Below are 20,895 nucleotides of genomic sequence, written 5' to 3' on the forward strand. Positions count from 1 at the left end.
GAGCCAGGGCCCAGTGGCACCACAGTGTGGGTGAGAGAGAAGCAGGAGCCCCAGTACTAGACGACTGCTACGTGCCAGCGAAGAGCAGAAGGGGCAGGGACAAGTCCAGTCGCTGTCACAAGGATACCCAAGGCCCGGCAGGGGGCCAGTGTGGGAGTGGGGAGAAGCCTTCTGCCCTTCTCTCCCCCACACGGGAGTTTACAAGGCTAAACGTGCCCAATGCAGAGGAACTCCTAGGATTTCACAAGACCTGCTCTCAGCTTCCGCACAAGCCGTCCCCGCCTGTCCGTCCACACCACCTGCCCCTGTCCAGCTCCTTTGCTCAGCTGTTGTCGCTCCCTCTAGGACACCTAGTCCTAGAGGCTCTAGATCAAGACAGGCCACTGGTCCTCACCGCCCTTGGTGGCCAGCCAGTGAGTGAAGGGTTGGGCCTGGCTCTAGAGAGTCGCATGACCCCTGACCCCTTGCAAAAAGTTGGGGAGCGGGGAGTAGTGGGGAGCTGAGCTCAGCCAGGCCCAGGAAACCTGCAGCTGGGGGCCCACCTGCCCGGCCCGGCCGAGCCCGCAACGCACGCAACATACGAAGCAGAGATTCTCCTGTACAGAGACCAATATATGTAAAGTGCTGGGTACATCGCTCCGAAAAATAGATTTTCCAAAAATCCACCGCCCAAGGGGTGTTGCCCCCTCACCCCGGCAAGGTCTACCCCTTGCCCGTGAGGTCCAGCGGCTGTAGGAAGGGCGGCAGGGGCAGCTCGTCCAGGGCCTCGGGGAAGCGTCCAGGCGAGATGGCGGTGACCAGCACCTGCATGGCGCGCACGAAGAGCGAGGGCGGCGCCAGACCCGCCAGCCACTGGAACTTGTCCTCGCCCAGCAGCCGCTGCCAGCGCGGCCGGTCGCCCAGCAGCTCCCGGCGGGTGGGCGCGGCGGCGCCGGCGGGCGCATACAGCGCTAGCAGGTCGAGCAGCAGCAGGCGGCGCTGGCGCGTCTCCCCGGGCGCGGCGGGCACCCCGGAGGCGGCGGCGGCGGCGGCGGCGGCGGCGGCGTTGGTGGCCCCGGCGTCGCCGCCCAGCTGGCGCAGCAGCAGCTCCAGCGGCGTCAGGCCGCCGCCGTCCCGCAGGCCGGGAGACGCGCCGTGGCCGAGCAGCAAGAAGAGACACTCGGGGCGCGCCAGCTCGCAGGCCACGTGCAGCGCCGTGCCGCCGCCCTCCACGCGGCCGCAGCCCCGCCGGTCCAGCAGGCGCGCGCGCTCCTCGGGCGAGAAGTCGCGCACGGCGCGCAGGATGCGGCGCAGGATGCCCACGCGGTTGTAGCGCACGGCCAGCGCCACGTGCGGCCCGGGCGCGGCGCAGCAGCGGAAGCCGGCGCTGGGCGGCGCGAGCGCGCGGCGCGGGAACGTGGCCAGCAGGTAGTGGGCGTACGCCTGGTGGTCGTGCACGAGCGCGTAGAGCAGCGCCTCGGAGGGCGAGTAGGCGGCGGCGCGGCCGCGCTCGTCCCAGTGGAAGGCCTCGCTGGCGCGCATGTCCTCGAGCAGCCACACCGGCAGCAGGTCGCGGACGGCCTGGTAGAAGGCGAACGACGACTTGCGACACTGCTTCTGCGCCCGAGAGCGCGCCGCGCCTGCGCCCTCAGGCCCGCCGTCCGCACCACCCCCGGGCCGTGCGTCCCAAGGCATGCTGTGGCGGCCTCAAGGCCGGGCGGCTGACCACCTGCGGGGAGGGGATGGCGGTAAGACTCCCACACACCCACCCGCCCCGGAAGCTCCAGCCACTCTTCACAGCTCCCTTCCCTCCTGGGCCCATAATCACCTCCCTACATCCTTGACCAAGCTGCACCTGATCTCCCAATCTTTCTGTGTCTCGTTCTCTGGCACTTCTGCTAGAGATGCCCTTCCCTGCCCCCTACCCTCACAACCCCACCCATAGTCAAGGCCACCCTGAAAACCCACTAATACCCCTCCTCCAGCCCAGCCCCCCCCCCCCGACCCGGCTGACCAGGTATATCCAACCCCAAACAGAAAAGACCAGGTAGGAGGGTAAATATTGTAATCCACAACTCTACCTGGGCCAAACCCCACCTAACCATAACCCTATCTCTCTGAACCCTGACCACAGATGGGGGCCCCTAGAGCCTCCCCCATGGGGCCAGGCAGGGTCAGAGCTCTAGACCCAGACCTACCTGGTTCCTGGACTGGGATCACAGGACTTGAGTGTATCACTTTCCTTCTCTGAGCCTCAACTTCCTCATCTGTAAGAAAAGGGTGGGAGGAATAAACACTGAGCCCCAGCAGGACGAGATGGGGTGGAGCCTTCCACCCCAACATGAGGTTTGCTGGATATCAGCAACCCTAGCTGCTGGGAGGAGGTGGGAGGACACAATCAACCTAGAACCGTGAGCACAACTCTTCACAGCAGATCGCCTCCAGATCTGCTACTTCTCTTGATCTTCCTAATAGATGAACCAGGTACTGTCATCCCATTTTCCAGCAAGGGGCAAGCTTGTCCAAGGTCAGGCAGCAATCATGGTACAGCCAGGCCTAGAACACAGATTCCGTCCCTCCCGGTTTGGGCTCGTTCCAGAAGTGGGGGGACGCCCAACCCACAGGGTGCCCAGCTTGATCCCTGCGTGGTCTTGCCCTCTGAGCCCCCAGCCCCAATCTGAACCCTAGCCTCTGACCCCTGACCCTGGTCCAAGCTCCCCACTGTCACTGTTTTCCCTCAAGGATAAGTCCTTGGTTGCAAGGGGGCTGGGTCAGCGGACAGGCCGCGTCCACACACACTGGGTAACTAAGTTACAGAGACGGGCGCGGTGGGGGTGGGCTGCAGCCAGAGTGCTCTTCCGGGGGGCCCCATGACCGGAGCAACCCCCCAATCCCGGGACTCTGCGCCCCAGGTGTATGTACCCCGTGTGGATACCCGTGGGGCGCCAGGCGGGTTACGTAAAGTTGGGCCGCCCCACGTCACTGGGCAGCTAGTCACCGCCGCGGCTCCGTGAATGGGGGGTTGGGCCACCGAGGGCTGGGCAGTGCGCCTGGGGCAGCCCGCCAGCTCCTCCCCGTCCCCTCCCGGCGGCCGCGGGTCGCGGGGGGCGAGGCCAGGATGTTTGCCGACCGGTGGCCAGCGCAGTGAGGGCTGCACCTGCGTGTGCATGTGCCCAGCGGACACGAGGGGGCGGCGGCCGGGGGAGAGCGCCCGGGGCGGGGGCTGCGCGCCGAGCGGGCCGGGGGAAGGGGGGGACTCACCGTGGGGGGGCGGCGGGGCCGGGGGCCTGACGTCCCGGTCCCGGCGGAGGGCCGGAGCGGGCACCGATCCCCCGCGGGTAGGCGCGCAGGCGAAGGTCCCAGGACGGGCGGGCCGCCGCCGCCCGCGCCCGCCGCAGCCGCGGTCTGAGCCACCGCGGCCGGATAGCTGGGCGGCGGCGCCGGCGGCGGGCGGGCGAGCGGGCGGCGGGCGGGCGAGCGGGCGGCGGGAGGCGCAGTGCGGCCCCGGCCCGGCAGGACCGCGGGACCGTCCGCCGCCGCCATTGGCCCGCTCTGCTGGGCCCCGTCGCCGCTCATTGGTCGCTACGCTGCACCATTGTTGCGTCACCAGCTGGTGGGCGGGGCGCCCGGCAGGACCCGCGGAAAAGTTGGAAGAAACTTGAGGGCGTGCGGGGGGCGGGGCTGGCTCGGCCGACACCCGGCGGGGCTCCTGGAAACCCGAGCGGCGGGCGAGGAGAGGCTCCCCGCGGGCTCCCCAGCCGGCGGCCGGGACCCTGCAGGATCGCGGGGCCCCACGCTTAATGCGAGTCTCCACGGACAGTGCCTGCCTCGTCACCCCAGGAGTCGTATTCCACCTCCCCTCTGCATGGGCCCTTTCTGACCTTGAGGGAGACCTCCGGGACTGTTTTCCCGACTGGACATGGAGGGGGTCAAGAGGCAGAGCTGTGACCCCTAAGGGCCCCCCACTGCGTTCTACCCGGCCAGGATCCGGGTACGGGGAGCCCCTGCTCCAGGCTGACGTTCCCGGGGGCCGGTGAATGGACGGCGGTGAATGAGCGCGTCCTCTGTGCCACTCTCTGTGCTGAACAATTGATTTCATTCTCACAACCGGGAGCCGGGGGGTGGGGGTGGGGAGTTATGACCCCCAATTCACAGGCCAGGAGATGGAGGCTCGCGGGGAGGTGGCCTCCAAGTGAGGAGCAGCCCCAAGGGAAACCAGGTGCTTCCCCTGCTTTTCTAAAGACATTCTTGGGGGGGATCGGACCCCAGCCTCTCCACAGAGTCCGAGGTTGGGGGTGCCACACGTGCAGGCGCCCAAGGTCATGCTGAGACCCCCACCGAAGCCTGCCCACTAGGCGGGGTGTGGTCTCATAGGCCCGCCCTGAAGCTCTCAGGGGGTCCAGGGCCACCACCAGATTTAAAGGTCATTTAGAGGTCATTGTCCCAGGAATCTGGGATCCACCTACCTCACCTCAGTTGTCCCCTGTTGACCTCTCAGGTCCCCAGTTTCCCTGCATTTTGTTCTAGCTTTCCCATTCTGGCATTTCTGAGTATGATGGGGGTGGCAGGAAGAGAGACACTGAATGGAGAGCCTGGGGTTGACAATTGGCCTTTTGGAGCACCCCCCCTCCCCCCAGGCCCTGGGAGACAAACTAGGGAAGTGGTGCCCCAGGTCAACTATCTGGAGCTCAAGGAAGCTCCTTGCTTCCTCGTCCTCACTTCTAGGGCTGGAGTTCCATCTCCATAACTGCTGATGGACTGAGGATGCCAGGGCACGGGCTGCGGTTGCCAGTGTGTGCAAAGGGTCTCACCGCCAGTCTCTCTCTACCTCTCCCTGCCGCCTTGCCTCACCCTTCAACTTGCCCTCCTCACGGGGGACTCCTAAAGGCATCTTGCTAGAACTCATGTTGGATCCCACTTCTCCACCACTTAGAAGCTTCCCGTCCCTGTGGATTAACCAGAAAGACCAGGTGGGGCAGAGGAAAGGCATTCCTGGCTGAGGCACAGCTGGAGCAAAGGTCTAGGAGCGGCAGAGGGAGGCTTCAGAGGTCAGCCGGGAGAGGCCAGGCCTTGGACACTGGGGCAAGGTGCTCGGGTTTGTCCTGAAGATCTGGAAGTGAAGGCGGAAGGGGTTTGGAAATCAGTTGGTTAGTGAAATATTTCAGGCATACAAAAATAATCACAGTGAATGCCTGGGAGTCATGGTCCAGTTTCAGAAATAACAGGTGGGTAAAACTGAAGGCCCGTGTGACTGTCCTTCCCCCAGCTCTGGGTCTTTCCCATGGTGGTGGCTAACATTGTAACTCTGTCCATCATGGCACCAATCAGCCCTCCCTTTCAGTGGCTTGCTCTCTTCTCCCAAGGTTGCTTTCAGACTCATCTTCAGGGGCACGTACCGCTCTGGACTGGTCTGGGTTGCTGAGGCATCTTCTGCTGGTGGGAGCTGTTCCTCTGTGCCTGAGCACATGTGAGGCCCCCAGCACTGCTAGCCTGTGCCTACTTGGGGGCTACACTGGGGCCCAGACCCAGGGAGGAGGTGCCAGGGTAGGGTGTGACCTCCTGCAGCCCCTTCTTAATGCCAGACTGCTTCAGGAACAGCGTGATCAGGGTGCGAAGGGGCAGCTTCCCTCAGGAAGGGAGAATGGACTTGGGGGGTGAAGGGTGGCTGGGGCAGAAGGGAGTCGGTGGGGGGGGCCTGCCTTCTTTGTATGGGGTTTGACTTTTGACCCTGTTATGTTCCCTCTGGAACCCAACCCAAGTCCATTCCCCTCTCTCCTGGGAGAGCTTGTCCCACAGGGCACCTGGGTATGCCCAGGCAGGGAGTAGAATCAGGGCCCTGAAGCCCAGTTCAAGGTGTGTGCAACAGGTAGAGGGAGGAGCGGAGGGAGCTTCCTGGGGGAGGAGGCTGGTACCAAACAAGCTGGGATCTAATCAGCCTCTCACCAGCTGTGGGGACTTAGGCTGAGTAACTCCACCTGTCTTCAGTCTCTTATCTGTGAAATGCATCAGGTGGATTTTCAGATCTCAAAAGGAAGAGTAGGATTGGCAAGGCCAGTATGCAAAATGGCCAGGACCAGGAAAGAGGATGGGGTACCCCATGCCCCCACCTCACCTGGGTCCTGGACCTCACCTGGCTGTGCTGGGCCAAAGCCCCCTTGACCTCCAAGGTGCTCTCTCCTCCCCCTCCAGCTTCTCCCCTTGTTCAAGCTGTCCCACAGAAGTTTTCACACCATCCAGTCGGTCTTTCGAGGCTCAGCTTGAGATGCCAACACAGACTAAAGACAGGATAAAACCAAGGGGAGACAAGTGATATTCTGGGAATCAAAGAGTCCAGCATGCAAAGTGAAGGACTGACAGAAGGGGTAAGCATCTCTGGTAATCCAGTGAGAAGCACCAATCCAGGAGGAAAATGGGCAAAGGGCATGAACAGGCAATTCCTGCAGTGGACAATAAACATGAAGGACTTCAGCTTGGTAAGAAATCAGCAAACATTTAACAGGGTGAAGAATTAGACCCTCACTCTCAGGCAGACGAGGGGAGGGCACCTCCAGGCACCGACCCCCGAGCTGAGCAGGGGAGATGCTATGCACTTGGGTCCAGCAATTCTGGTGGGGGAGGCATCTCATCTCACAGAAGCACTGGCCCACGCGCCAACAGTTTCCGTGTCCAACAATCACTACTGGGGTTCTTGTCCACTTGCTTACTCCTTTAGAATTTTATGAAAGAATTTAGACTTTATTTCATATCTTCTATCTACTTTAGAGTTCAACCTTTGAGGAGAACACAGGTGACTACAAGCAACAAGGAGGTAGTGTGCCTGCTGTGTTTTTAACAGTGACAACCTGGAAACCACATCGGAGACCAGCCGAAGGGGAAGGGCTAACATAGTCACGATTCACTCTTCCCAGCTCTGGTTTTTGCCAAACAGCAGCTGGTCCCTGCTCCTCTCCTGGGCTATAGAGAGGGCTGTGGGAGCCTGCAGCCTAGGGACCAACTCCCTCGTATCGCCGAGACTCCACTCCTGCCCCTCACCCCCAGCAAGTTCCCCTGGCATCCCTGGGTCCCTGTAGGGTCTCTGGATCGGGCCATGCTGCATCTCGGGCTTTCCCATTGAATGAGCTGGTGGATTCTCATTTTGGCATAGGCCAGCTGGAGGCAGGGCCCATCCCTGGAGAAGCCTGACTTAGGCAAGTATTTACCTGGGATAGTGCCGGTCATGCTGGGATAATTATAACAGTGTCCCCTTCACTCCCAATGGGTTCTGGTTTAGAAGGTGAGTCCTATGGCTGCCTTATGCCCAACACACACACCAGTATTACGGGGCCACAGGCAAGAACAGAGAGCCTGAGCTGCCCCTTCATCGTGGGGAAAGGAAGGACCTCTGCCAAAGAGAGCTGTCCTGAGGAGACACCAAGCTCTCACAGGACACAGTTATGCCTGGCACAGAGCTAGCCTCAACGACTCGGCATTTTTAAATATTCTAACCTAAAAATGGGAAAAGAAAAGGCAGACATGTTGTTGGAAAAATGCTGGGAGCCACACATGGATCTATCGCCAGCAGAGCCTCCTGGGGAGAGAATCGGCAAAAAGGAGAAAGGGACCCTTTGTTTTTATTCTCTGTACCTTCTTGGTGGTTTGAATCTTTCACAAGGGTACATACTTAGATATTACTTTTGTAGTTAAGGTACTTTTTTTTTTTTAAAGTAAACTCTACCCGCAACATGGGGCTTGAACTCATGACCCTGAGGTCAAGAGTTAGATGCTCGACTGACTGAGCCACAGGGCGCCCCAAGATTAGTGTTTTAAGAGGTAGTTCCCATTGGCAAAATGCTATCTCGTGGCCATCACGTCACTGACTTGCCCATAAAGTAAGTTGGACTGTCAGCCCGCTTTACAGGTAGGGAAGCTGAGGCTCAGGGGACAGGGCTTAGCCCACAGAGGTGGAGCTAATAAGCTTCATCTGGTCCCAAGAAGGGAAGGCTTTGGTTTCGTGAGTTCCAAGGCACCTTGGGGTTTCAGACTTCTTTGCCAGAGCTGATGAGAGCTGCGGCCCGTGCTCCTAGAAGTCTCTCTCCCTCACAGAAGGGAGGCCTCAGACACAAGTTGGGGTATGGGTCAGGGCCCCTCCATCCCGGGCCCGGGGAGTCTGGCAGCCAGCGAGCACTTCTAAGCAGCTTCACTCAGTAACCTTTCCAACGAACAGGCCCTTCGAGCATGTTCTGAGGACTAGAGGTGAGTGGGCATGAGAGACTTCCAGGAGGAGGAGGTTACCTGAGATGAGGGGGAGTCACACACAGCCCCTTGTGTCATCCGTCAAGTCCCTTGGGCTCCGTGTCCACACACTGACCCCACGAGTCTACACTGCTCCATCCCACCTCCCGGATCCAGTCTGCCCCCCAACTCCTGTGGAGCCATTTTCAGCCCCAGCTGACAGAGGGATCCTGTCAAAGGCACAACAGGTGGGGCCCTCTTCTGCTCAGAGGTTCTCTGCTTGATGCTGCTGCCCGTCTCAGACTAAGACCCCTGTTCTGCCTCAAGGCCAGACCCTCTCACATTCCACCCGGAGCCTTGGCCATTCATGCTCAGTTCGCCGGAGCCCTTGCTCGTGCCGTTCCCTCAGGACTGGACGGCCAGTCCCCAGAAGTCTGCATGGCCTCATTTCAAGTGTCACCTGACTAAAGGAGCTCCCCCAGCCTCTCTGGGTCCCAACCGTACTGTCCTGCACCTCTGGGGGGTTCTTCTCTGTCAGACCACAGGGAGGGGGCCGGCCTGCCCCTGCAGGAGGATAGTGGGTGCCACATAAATGCTGATGACTTAGTGGAGAAGGAGTTAGGTGGGTGCATGGGGTCAGGGCACCCCCGGGTGGGGGGAGCAGGCAGGGGCGGGAGCCTAGCTGGTCTGGCTGGTTGTGGGGAGTGTGGGCAGGTCCTCATGCCTGAGGTGCCCCAGAGGGTAGGGAGCAGGAAATATAGGATTCATCCAGGCTGCCCCAGAGCCCTTGCCCCTAGGAAGCCCCAAGCACAAGGCCAAGATTTCAGCAGAGGCCCAGCACAAGAGCAGACCGGGGGACACACAGCTGTCTGCTCAGGTGGAGGCCAGGTCCAGCTGCCTTGGGGACTGAGGTGGCAGGAGGGGGAGCTGGCCAGCAAGGAGAGCAGTGGGCAAGGCGGAAGGCTGAGCTTGCTTCCTCCCCCAGCACCCCCACCGAGGGCACAGTACTGACCCCTGGCTCCATGACCTTGAGAGTGTAGGTGCCCCCTAAGGGCCAAGAGGTATCTGACTAAGCCCTCCGAACTGGGGCAGCACCTCCTCACTGGGCTGAACCCCAGGGCCATGGGGACAAGCACGGTCCCCCGTTGTCTGAGCCTTCTGCCTTACTTTCCACTAACCGGTCATCGGTAGAGAGTTCTGGCCTGCAGTGAAGTGAGGCCGTAGGGCCAGGCCTGGCACAGGTCGCACAGCTCACTCTTAGTAACAGCGACCCCTGTGTGCCTGCTGAGCGTGGGAACACTCCCAAGGCCCCCCAGCCGTGGGCGTCGGGATCCCCGCTTCCGAAGAAACCCTTTCTCTGTAGTGACTAGAGGCGAAACAAGTTTGCGGAGGTGGCGCCACTCGGCAAAGGGCCAAAGCAGGTGCATGGAGGGACCGGGGCGTTGACGTGGCTTGTAGCACCCTTCGGGGGCAGGGCTTGGGAAGTTGGGTCGCTGTCCCGCGACCCTGGGGAGGGGCCCGTCACTAGCCGGAGCCGGTGTGGGTTAGGCTTCAGTTGCCATATGGGCACAAGGGACCAGAGCAGGCAGGGGTGCGGTCCCGCCCTACCAGTGCCCAGAGCGGGCTGACACCGCCCCCTGGCGGCCGCGCGCGTCTTCGCAGCCTGCAGCCGGTCCCGGGCCCAGCGAGGGTGTGGAGCCAGGTCGCCCCGAGGCAAGGACATCTGCGTGCCCTTACCCGGCGGCAGGGTCCGCGGGCTTGGGTCTCCACCCCCGACACCTCACCCCGCTCGCCACTCGCTACGTGGCCCCCGCCAGCCTCTGGGTCTCAGTCTCCTCTGTCAAATAGCTACGATCCTGCCCACTTTACCCCTGCGGCCCTCGCTGTCCCGGCACCAGGTTCGCCCGTCAGCCCAGTCGGCCCGGTCCGCCCCGCCCCGCCCCGCCCCGCCCCTTCCCCACACAGTCGGCAGCGGCCCCTCCCCGGGGCGGGGCTCGGGCCCGCCGCTGCCCTGACCCGCCAATCGGAATTCCCGGGGCGTAGGGGGCGGAGCGGATTGTTCCGCGAGGAGGGGCGAGAAGCCGGGGGCGGAGGGAACCGGGTTTCCTCTCCCCGCGCCTCCCCGGCTCGGAGCCCTTGGACCCCGCTTGGGCGCCGCGTGGAGAGGGCGGCTCTCCCGGAGCGGAAGAGGCCGAGGGGCGCTTCGATTTCCGGGCCTGGGAAGTGAGGCCGAGCGCTGCTCCCAGCCCCCACCGAAAGTCAGCCTCAAGGCCGCCAGCCCGGCTTCTGCACCCCCATGGCCTGCAGGCCGCAGTGACCCGGGGCACAGCCTCCGCTGCCCACCAGGGAACGAACCTTAGCATTAGCTGTTCCCTCCCCCAGGAATGTTGCCCACCCAGCCAGTGGCCTGAATGCACCCCACCCCACCCCCAACCCCCGCCCCCCGCCCCCCGCCCCGGGGGCTTCCCTGACCCACAACACCAGCCCTCACTCTCCCCAGGTGCACTTTTATGATCCTCTTGAGAGCCAGCCCGGGGGCCACAGGGTGCACAGCTGGGACGTGGCCGGCCGGGACCCCAGCCATCCCTGTAACCCACTGCTGGGCCACCTCTTGTGTTACTGTGTTCCAAGACTGTCCTTTGCTTCCACTGCAGGGACCCCCCTCCCCCCAGGACACGCCTCAGGGATCCTACTGAGGGTCTAGTGCTATCTGGATGGGGAGATGAGGGAGCCCCAGGAAGCCTCCCCTTGCCCAGTAGGGAGTTGTGGTCCTTGAGGGTAAGGAGGGCCTTGCCAAGTGTCACTGAAGTCCTGGGCTTTTCTTATGTCCACTGTGGAGGGAGAACAGGACAGGTCAGTAAGGCCTGGGAGGGCCTGGGAGGGTGAATTGGGTGAGTTGCCCACCTTCAAGAGGGATGGGCAGGGAGTGAGGAGCGGGAACACTGAGGGGCAAAGGAGACCGCCACAGGTGTATCAGCTGTCTGCTGCTGTGTAACAACCCCACAGCAGGGGCGTGCGACAGCAGTGAGTCCGTATTTCTCACAATTCTCTGCACTGACTGGTTGGTTCTTTTGCTTTCTGTGACATGGGCTGAGCTCACGTATACACCTGCGATGAGCCGGAGGCTCAGCTGCGGCGAAACACCCGGCGAAACACGCTTAGTGCTCTCATGGGCGGCTGGTGTGGGCTGTCCACCGGGAGCTCAGCGGGCGGCCAGCTCCAGCTGTCCTCCCAGATCCTTTGGCTCTCTTCTCCATGGCCTCTGCAGGCGATAACTGGGCCTTCCTCGCAGCATGTGCGGCAGGCTTCACTGAGAACAAGCCCGTGTGCCAGAGCTTATCAGACCTCTACCTCCATCACAGTTGCTCGCGTCTCACTGGCCCAAACAAGGGACATGGCCAAGCCCAGAGTCAGTGTGGAATGAGACTTTGCCAGTGCCAGGACTATCAGGAAGCGTGGTCCCTCGGGTGCCCCCGATGCCGCAGCTTGCCGCAGTGGGAAAGTACTGAAGACGGAGGAGACGGTGAACTTCCGAGAGCTGGAAAAACCAAGGAGGGCTCCCGGAGGAGGAGGGCTTTGACCAAAGAGGGGGAGGTGCTCTGTTCTCCCTGCTCCTGTCCTGCGGCCCACGGAGACTGAGGATAACCAACCGCTCTGTAAAGATATGAACTGGGAAATTTTCGGGTTGAAGGTTGCATTCTGTGGACAGTGAAAGTAGGGCGATGCGATGGTGTCATGGGACATGGTGGATGGGGCAGCTGCTTTAGATGGGGCGGCCGGGGACCACCTCAGAGAAGGGGACACTGAGGCTGAGCTCTGATGGACAGGTGTTAGACCTGAGGAATGCAGAGGGAATTCGAGTCCAGGCAGAGGGAACCATTAGAGCAAAGGCCCTGATTTGGGAGTGAGCTTGGCACACCTGAGGACCGGAGAGAAGCCCTGACGGGCAGGACAGGGTGGGCAAGGGGGCAGGGTGTGCAGGGCCGGATTGTGTCGGGCCTGTAGGCCTCGATAATGCAGCTGGACTTTTCTCCCCAACGCGATGGAACAATATGACTGAACCCAACAGATAGCTGCTGAGCACCTACTCGATGCCAGACACTGTCCTGGGCCCTGGGGACTCATCACTGACCAAAACAGAGAAACATCCCTGCCCTTGTGGGTTATGATTTGATTTAAGAATTAAAAAAAAAAAGAAAAAGAAAAAGAAAAGAAAAAAAACAGGGGCGCCAGGGTGGCTCAGTCCATTAAAGGTCAGACTCTTGCTCTCAGCTCAGGTCTCAATCTCAGGGTTGGGAATTCAAGCCCCGCAGTGGGCTCCTTGCTCCCAGTTAAACAGTTAAACAAAATAAAACAGAAACACTGCTAAAGGGGGGACAAAAGTGGAGAAAGAGGGGGACAAAACTGGGGTGTCTGAGTGGGAAAAGAAAAAGCTGAGGAAGTAGAACTGTCAGGCCTAGGAATTGGGAGGGCGTGTGAGGGAAAATAAGGTAAATTCAAGAAGGAGCTTGGAAGATAATCTTCATGACTTTGGTTTTAGACAAAGAGGTCTTAGATTTTTTTTTCTGTAGAAGAAAAAATTGATAAAGTGGACTTTATAAAAATTAAAAACATTTGCACTTCAAAAGATACCTTTGGGGCACCTGGGTGGCTCAGTGGATTGAAGCCTCTGCCTTGGGCTCAGGTTGTAATCCCTGGGTCCCCGCATCAGGCTCCCCGCTTGGCAGGGGGCCTGCTTCCCCCTCTTCCTCCACCTGTTCCTCCAATTTGTGCTGTGTCTCCGAAATAAATAAATCTTAAAAAAAAAAAAAAAAAAGGAAATGCAAGTTAAAGCAGAATGAGACACCAGTACACACCTACTGGAACGTCTAACCATAGACTGAGCACACCCACTGTCGACAAGGTTGTGGAGGACCGGAACGCTCGCCCCTTGCAGGTGGGAATGTAAATGGTGTGGCTGCTTCGGAAAACAGGCAGTTCCTCACCCCTACTGTATGACACAGCAACCTTACTGTTCTGTATCTGCCTGAGAGAAATGCAAATTGAGACCCACGCACAGATCTGCACGCGGACATCGCTGCTGAGAGCAAAGAATGGAAGCCCGCGTTCACACAGAATGGATCAAGAAGGCGTAGTGTATCCACACCACGGAAAATCACCCAGCCACAGGAAGGGATGAAAACACCTGATACATGCCACGGGGGTAAACCTCAAACACATGAAAAAGGCAAAAAGCCAGACACACTGTAGAGCCCATGAGTATGCTGTACACTGAAAATTGTGTTAAGACGGTGTTGTTGTCACAATAAAAGATTCTTAAAAAGTAAGAAACCAAACACAAATACTACACATTGTAAGGTTCTGTGACCTTGAAGTGTAGGGAAGGGGCGAAACCAGTGAGAGGTTGCCTGGGGTTGGAGCGGGGAGCAGGGGCTACACCTGGATTGTGATGAGGACCGCATACATTTCCTGGAAGGCTTTGACCTGCCCTTAAAGCCGGGGGATGTCATAGTGTATAAGTTATGCATCAATAGGGGCTTCCTTGGTTAAGCGTCCAGCCCTAGATCTGAGCTCAGGTCTTGATATTAGCATGTGAGTTCAAGCCCCAGGCTGGGCTCCATGCTGGGTGTGGAGCCTGCTAAAAATAATAATTATTATAATATATATACACATATTTCTTAAAAAGAGAAAGGACGGAGGCCTAGGCCCAGGGAGTGGCCTGCGGCTCAGCTGAGAGCCGGCCCGCACCCACCCCCGGCGCTGGGGGCAGCCCCAGCCTTCCAGGTCTGCCCAAACCCTTGGGGCCTGGGGATTTTGCAGGGTGCCACCTGCTGTCCCTTAGGTAAGGAGCCCCTGCTGGGTGGGAGGGGTGCCCTCTGAGTTGTTTACAGCAAACCCTCCTTGAGGGAATGAGGCCTGTCGTGAATGATAGATGCTCCAAACCACAATCCCCCCAGTCTGCATTCTCCCAAACTGGGGAAATCCGTTTCCTTCCAATAACAAGCTCAGGGCCCAGGGGAGGCCCCGCCCAGCTGCGCAGGTGAAGCGTGCAATTAGTCCCGAACAATTAGAGTCGCTCCTCTGTTGGGGCGGGGCCCAGCCCCTGCAGACACTTAAGGGAGGAAGGATCCCCAGGGAGAAGTCAACAAAGTGTTCCAGGCTACCAGGCTACCAGGTGGTGGGGCAGGAACAGCCTCCCCCACCCCAGCCCCGCAGGGGGACAGGGTATGGCTCTCTTGAGCCTGGAGCCCAAGGGCAGGGGTACCCACAGGTCCCTGCGCGCTGCCACTCACTGAAGAGTCAGTGCAGAGACCTAGACCCCAAAGAGGACATCCTAGGACTTGAGGTCAGGTCAAAAAAAGCACAGGAGCTGAAGTTCTCACTGTGGGGGCCCCCTGAGTGAGAAAAGGGGCGCTGGCAGGAGGGCACAAGAGTGCGCTGCCCAGGAGAAGAGCAGCGTCTGGGGAGACCCTGGAACACCCCTTCAAAACACCCCCCTCTCCTATCCCTACACCAACCAACTCCTCAGGCTCCAAGACTCAGGTGTCTTGTTAGAAAGGGCACCTGGGAGGCTCAGCCCAGAGACACATATGCTCCCCCAACCACCCGTGGTCATGGTCAAGCTTGGTCAGCTCAGACCTTGACCTTCATCCTCCTGGGGCCCTCAAGGTCCCCCCTACCGGCAGCCCCCATCACACCACCAGGGGACGTCAGGTGCGCAGGAACCTGCCCTCGGCATGGGGGAGACCACAGGCCCCGCCGCCGATTGGACCAGGCATGGACACCCGACCCGGGGGAGCCCATCCGGACTGCCCAGTGACCAGTCAGGAACGGCCTGGGGAGAGCGGAGCTAATCCGATGCTTCCCCGGGACCCGAGTCAAAACACACCCAGACGGACCTGTTTTGGGGTGGCTTGGGTCCCTTAGGCCGGGGAGGGCGGTCGGGGGAAGGGCCATCAGCAGGGTTGAGGCCAGGGGGCCTCGCAGAGGGAGAGGCTGGGAGAGAGGCCTGGGGTAGGCGTCTGCATGACCCACCTCAGACTTCTCCAACCCAAGCCTACCCAGGCCCACGCGGCCTTCCCCCATCACCTTGAACTCAACCTTGAACGTCTGTCCGTGAATCGCCCGAATGGCTTCAGATGCCCACTGCCACTCACGGCCAGGCGCAATGCACCTGTTCCCTCCAGTACGCGGTAGCGTGAAGTCGCCACCACCAAGATGATGCTCCTCGTCCACGCACCCATGTCCGTGGCGGCGCCACGCGTGCTCGGCGGCATGTGGCAGACCCAGGTGTCTGTCAGCAGATGACTGGAGTGGGGTGCCTGGTGGCTCAGTTGGCTAAGTGTCCTTCACTTCAGGTCGTGATCTCAGAGTCATGAGATCGCCCAACTGGGGCTCATGCACTGGGTGTGGAGCCTGCTTAAAATTAAGGTGCTCGGGGAGCCTGGGTGGCTCAGTCCTCACGCGCCTGCCTTCGCTTGGCTCCTGACCCAGGGTCCTGGGATCCAGCCCCGCATCCGGCTCCCAGCTCAGTCAGGAGTCTGCGTCTCCCTCTCCCTCTTCCTCCCTCCACTCATGCTCTCTCTGTCTCAAATACCTAAAAAAATTTTTTTAAAAATTAAGATTCTCTCTCTCCCTCTCCCTCTGTCTGTCTCCCAGCTTCTCTCTCTCAAATAAATAAAAATTAAAAATTAAAAAAAAAAAAACAACAAAACAGTTGAGGGGCACTTGGGTAGCTCAGTTGGTTACATGTCTGCCTTCAGCTCAGGTCATGATCCCAGAGGTCCTGGCATCCAGCCCTGCATTGGGCTCCTTGATGGGGGGAAAGCCTGCTTCTCCCCTGAGACCACCTGCTTGTGGTCTTCTGGCTCTCTCTCTCTGTCAAATAGATAAATAAAATATTTAAAAATAATAATAAATTAATAAATTAAAATTTTAAAAAACCAGATGAATGATAAACAAAATGCAGTCTAGCTGTACAGTGAAGTATCACTCAGTCGCAAACGTACGGAAATGCTGACCCGGGCTGCGGCACAGCTGAATGTGGAGGGCACGATGCTGAGTGATAGACCAGTCGCAGAAGCACGAATCCCACATGATTCCACTCAGATGAGATACAGAGGCAGAAAGTAGGTTGGGGGGGAGCCAGGGACCGAGGAGAGGAGGGAGGGGAGTTCTTACTGAACATGGCCCTGGGTCCTAAGCAGCAGGCTGAGGAGCCTGGAAGTCAGGGCACCAGGATGTGGGGAGGGAGGGGACCTGGCCCCAGGAGAAGTCTCCCAATGGCTTCCTGGAGGCTCAGAGAGGTTAAATGACCTGCCCAGGGTCACACAGCTGATAGCATCGGGGCCACAAATGGAAACCAGTCACTCTGACCACAGAACTCACGCCCTCCTGCAACGCTGTTTCTCAATGAGGAGTGTGCGATGGGGGAGAATCACCACAGGGCAGACATGGATCTGCTTCCAGAGCGTCAGGCTGACTCAGACATTTTGGGTAGGAGGCGGGAAGCAAGTGAAGGCATAAAAACTCACTTCTTCATTACTCAACATCATTGCTTCGTTCCCCTGTTAGAAGGGCAGACTGCCGCTCCCACAAGGATTCTTCAGTCAACCAAGGGCTTTCGAGCTGGCAGCAGGTCCCTGAGTTCATGGGTTTTCACAGTTTAGGAAGCATGGTGGGAAAGTTCGAGAAGGTTATGTTCCATCTGCTGCTTCAGGGAGAAAGGACCAGCCTGCCTTGTGACAAGCTTCATGAAGACTCACCAAATGAAAGGGTCAGTCCCCTGGAACAGGAACAGGCCAGCAAGGGGGTCATTGGTGGCTGCCCTCCCAAACCCCACAGGTCGGCCACAGGAACACGCGCCTCCTGCTCCAGGGTCCTGCTTATTATCTCTGAGCCACAGCAGTGTGGGAGGGAGGCAGGCAGGGCCAAAAGGCAGAACTGAAGCCAGAGCGGCCAGGCCCAGACAGCACAGAAAGGTAGAGGAAGCGGGAAGGAGAGGACACTGGCAGGGACCCCCAGAAGACTGGATTCCTCCTCCCTTTATGTTTACTAGGATCTACACCCCTACTTCACATACCCGCTACAAAACAGATCATGTACGTCTTCCTTAAAAAGGTCAAGGACTTAGCGACTTCTTTGGCATTTTCTAGCAGGACAGATAACATCTAAGGAGTGACCGGCTGGGTCGTCCTTTCCAAGACCACTGACTCACCAAGTCCCCTGGCTCCAGGGCATAACCAACTTTGGGAGGACACCCAAACACTTGTCTCTGTGCCTGGATGCCTGAAAAGACGTGTGCATGGGACCACGATCTTCATGAATACCCGGACCCCAAGCAGAGACCAGACTCCCTCTGCTTTCCACGTCCCCCGGACACTCTGTCTATACCCGCTCTCTGTGCCTTCGATAAACTCTGCTCTCGCCTCTGCTGGCTCGCATTTGATTTCCCTCCTGTGAGAAGCCAAGAACCCTCTTGGCTGTCCTGTGGGACGCCCCCCTCCACCCCCCCAGGTCCTCAGACCCAGCCAGTCTGCATCAAGGAGGCCTGGTGAGGGGACTGTGGCTCTAGGCCCTCGTGCTCCTCTGGGCTTGACTGTGATCCCAGCTGTCCAGCCATCACCAAGCAGTGTCCTGCAGAGAGGACACCTGCTGCTTCTCTCACTTGCCCCAAGGGCCTGGAGAGGGGTGCAGCTTGAGCCCTTGACTCCTTGAGCCCTGGAGCCCGGGGTGCCCTGGTGATGACAGAGGCCCCCAGGACAGTGAGAAGAGCATTGGACTGAGTCAAACAGACCCAGAAGAAACCCCCAAATGATGGCTTAGACAGGATGAAAGTTTAGTTTTCTTTCTCACTCAAGATGTTTATAGGTGGGGGCGCCTGGGTGGCTCAGTCGGTGAAGTGTCTGCCTTCAGCTCAGGTCACAGTCCCAGAGTCCTGGGATGGAGTATCACCTCGGGTTCCCTGCTCAGTGGGGAGTCTGCTTCTCCCTCTCTCTCTGTGCTGTCTCCTGTATATATGTATATCTCTCTCAAATAAATAAATAAAAATCTTGGGGAAAAAAAAAAGATGTTTGTAGGTGGCCAGGGATTCTATGTCAAGCAGTATCATGGTGCCAGGAGCCTGGGCTCCGTCTATAGTGTGGCTGAGCCATGCAGAGTTTTCATTTCCGAGATCCCTTCACGGTCCAAAATGGCTGCCGAGGCTCCTGCCATCAGATCTGTATCACAGGCAACAGCGGAAGGAAGGGGAGTAGGGTGTGTCCTGCCCTTTAAGAATGCTTCCTAATGTCAAACACTGTATTTACATCCAGGCCAAAGTTCAGTCACATGACCACACCTAAGCATAATGGAGACCGGGAACTACCTTAATTTTTTTTTTTTTTTTAAGAGAGGTCTTCTTTCTTTCTTTCCTCTTTTTTTTTTTTTTTTAAGATTTTATTTATTTATTTGGCAGACAGAGATCACAAGTAGGCAGAGAGGCAGGCAGAGAGAGAGAGAGGAGGAAGCAGGCTCCCGCTGAGCAGAGAGCCCGATGCAGGGCTCGATCCCAGGACCCTGGGATCATGACCCGAGCCAAAGGCAGAGGCTTTAACCCACTGAGCCACCCGGGTGCCCCTTAATTCGTTTTTAAATAAAGATTTATTTATTTCTTTATTTGAGAGAGAATGGGAGCAGGGTGTAGGGGGCAGAGAGAGAGGGACAAGCAGACTCTGGGCTGAGTGCAGAGCCTGACTGGGGCTCCAGCTCATGACCCTGAGATGATGACCTGAGCTGAAATCAAGAGTGGGAGACTTAACCAACAGTGCCACCCGGGTGCCCACAAGCTTCTTCCTCTCCTTCTCCTCCTCCTTCTTCTTCTTTTTAATTTAAATTCAATTTAGCTAGCATATACTATATTTATTAGTTTCAGAGGCAGAGGTCAACGATTCATCAGTTGCATGTAACACCCAGGGTTCATGCCATCATGGGTCCTCCTTAATGTCCATCACCCAGTTATCCCGTCCCCCCATCCCCGCCCCTCCAGCAACCTCAGTTTGTTCCTAGACTTAAGAGTCTCTTAGGATTTGTCTCCCTCTCTGTCTTCAGCATGGGGTGACCCCAGCTGTCAGGTAGCCAGGACTAAGAAATCACAGCCGATTTCTTAGTCGTTTTCCAGGCCTGAGGAAGCACCCAGGAGCACCCGGGTCCACTGAGGGACAGAGTCAGGTGCCCAGGGAGGCAGGAAGGACATTCTCCCGATTTCAAGATGGGGGCTCAAGCTGTTTCATACAAAAGTCCTGTGACCTTAGTGATTAAGAACAGGGTTCTGGGCCGGATAACCTTTGTTCAGATCCCGAACATACACGCGTGAGCCGTGCAGCCGTCACGGAGCCTCTCTCTGCCTCCTATTCTTCATCTGCAAACCAGGAGCCGTGAGGTTAAGTGAGATCCTTTCTTTTTTTTTACTTTTTCTTCCCCCCAGGGAGGGGGGTGGGGCACTCTGAGGAGGACAGGGCTGGCGAAGGCTCCCAGGGGTCCTCCGATCCCATACGCCTCAGCTGCTGTGGAGTAAACAAGGGACACCTCAGGGCGCTGGTTGGGGCACGAGCATCATGGAGGCCCAACACAGTCTGCCCCTCAGGGCGCAAGGCAGGGGACCACTGTCCAATCCTGCCCTCAGTCAGGCCCCTGGACCAAGACCCTCGGGGCCTCCCTGGTCTCAGTGGGCCCAGGCCTAGGCCCAACCTGCTCTTTTGGTATCTGAACCCCCCTCTCATGGGTTTCTGAGGTGAACAACTTCCTTCCTGAGGCAGGAGAGGAAGCAGGACCAGCTCGCCCTCCTCCCATGGCAGGACCTGGTGCTTCTCTGTTCCTCTATCTGTCAGCCTGACTGTGAGGGCCACAGGGTCTCCCCCTGCATCTTGTCAGGGCCCCAGGAGGTCCAGTGCCCAAGACCCACTGACCCCACTTCAAATCAATTCTGCCATTTCAGGGCTGTGTGGCTTTAGGCAAGTCACTTAACCTCTCTGGGCTCACTTCATTGGTAAAATGGGGATAACATGGGACTCTTGTGAGGCCGCCAATGGCATCTGTTGATTGGTGTGTTTCTGTACATTCACACTTTCTGCCTTTCCACAAGCACTTGCCGGGAGGCCCTTGGGGCCACATCCTCCCAGATGGGAGCGGAGGGGCTGCCCTCAGGGGGGTACCTGCTTGGGGGCGGGTAGAGGAGAAGCAAAGGCAGCAGCTGTATTTAGGAGTGGCAGACCGCCGAATGACTGATCAGTGTGAAGGACTTGGCTGTGGGGGGACAGGACGGGTCTGTGTGGGGAGGGAGGTGTTTTCTGCAGAGATGGGCTGTGGGGGCGGGGGCCTGGCCCAGGAGGTCAGGCGGGGGCAAGGGTGACCTTGGGCGCCCAGGATACCTATGGAGAAACAGGCCACAGGCAGAACCCATACCTGAGGCCTGCTACAGACTTCCAGCGGCCTGCAGTGCCGGCCCAGCCTCGCACCACTGCAAGTGGGCGGGCCAGGTCCCCACAGCGGACCTGGATTTTGTAGAAGGTTCCAGATGTTTAGGGGCCTGCCTCAGCCCCACCCCTTTGAAGTTCTTGGCTCCAGCCAAGTTCTCTGCTCCACCGTCCCAAGGCCACGCGGTTCATGCAGGGAAGCAGGGCCCGGCAGGCTGAGTGCCAGGCTGGCTCTTCCCTGCTGGGAGTGGGT

General features: G+C 58.7%; 1 protein-coding gene across 2 annotated transcripts; it reads right to left on the bottom strand.

Moving 5' to 3' along the window:
• Positions 1-591: 591 nt before the first annotated feature.
• Positions 592-3,479, bottom strand: ANKRD9 (ankyrin repeat domain 9). Of its 2 annotated transcripts, XM_047738288.1 has the most exons (4): positions 3,241-3,479; positions 2,383-2,535; positions 2,178-2,246; positions 592-1,708 (listed from the first exon to the last, which is right to left on the bottom strand). In XM_047738288.1, exon 4 carries the CDS (start codon positions 1,672-1,674, stop codon positions 703-705), a length of 972 nt encoding a protein of 323 aa, XP_047594244.1. In that variant the 5' UTR covers positions 1,675-1,708; positions 2,178-2,246; positions 2,383-2,535; positions 3,241-3,479; the 3' UTR covers positions 592-702. The 2 variants fall into 2 exon arrangements, with proteins under 2 accessions (XP_047594244.1, XP_047594243.1); XM_047738287.1 differs by lacking the exon at positions 2,383-2,535 and having other exon boundaries at positions 3,241-3,478.
• Positions 3,480-20,895: the final 17,416 nt, after the last annotated feature.

The sequence above is a fragment of the Lutra lutra genome, chromosome 7 (assembly GCF_902655055.1).
Source record: "Lutra lutra chromosome 7, mLutLut1.2, whole genome shotgun sequence".
Taxonomy (NCBI): domain Eukaryota; kingdom Metazoa; phylum Chordata; class Mammalia; order Carnivora; family Mustelidae; genus Lutra; species Lutra lutra.

Coding starts and splice junctions, on each gene's coding strand:
- ANKRD9 (XM_047738288.1), bottom strand. CDS start 1,674: ATGCCTTGGGACGCACGGCCCGGGGGTGGTGCGGACGGCGGGCCTGAG.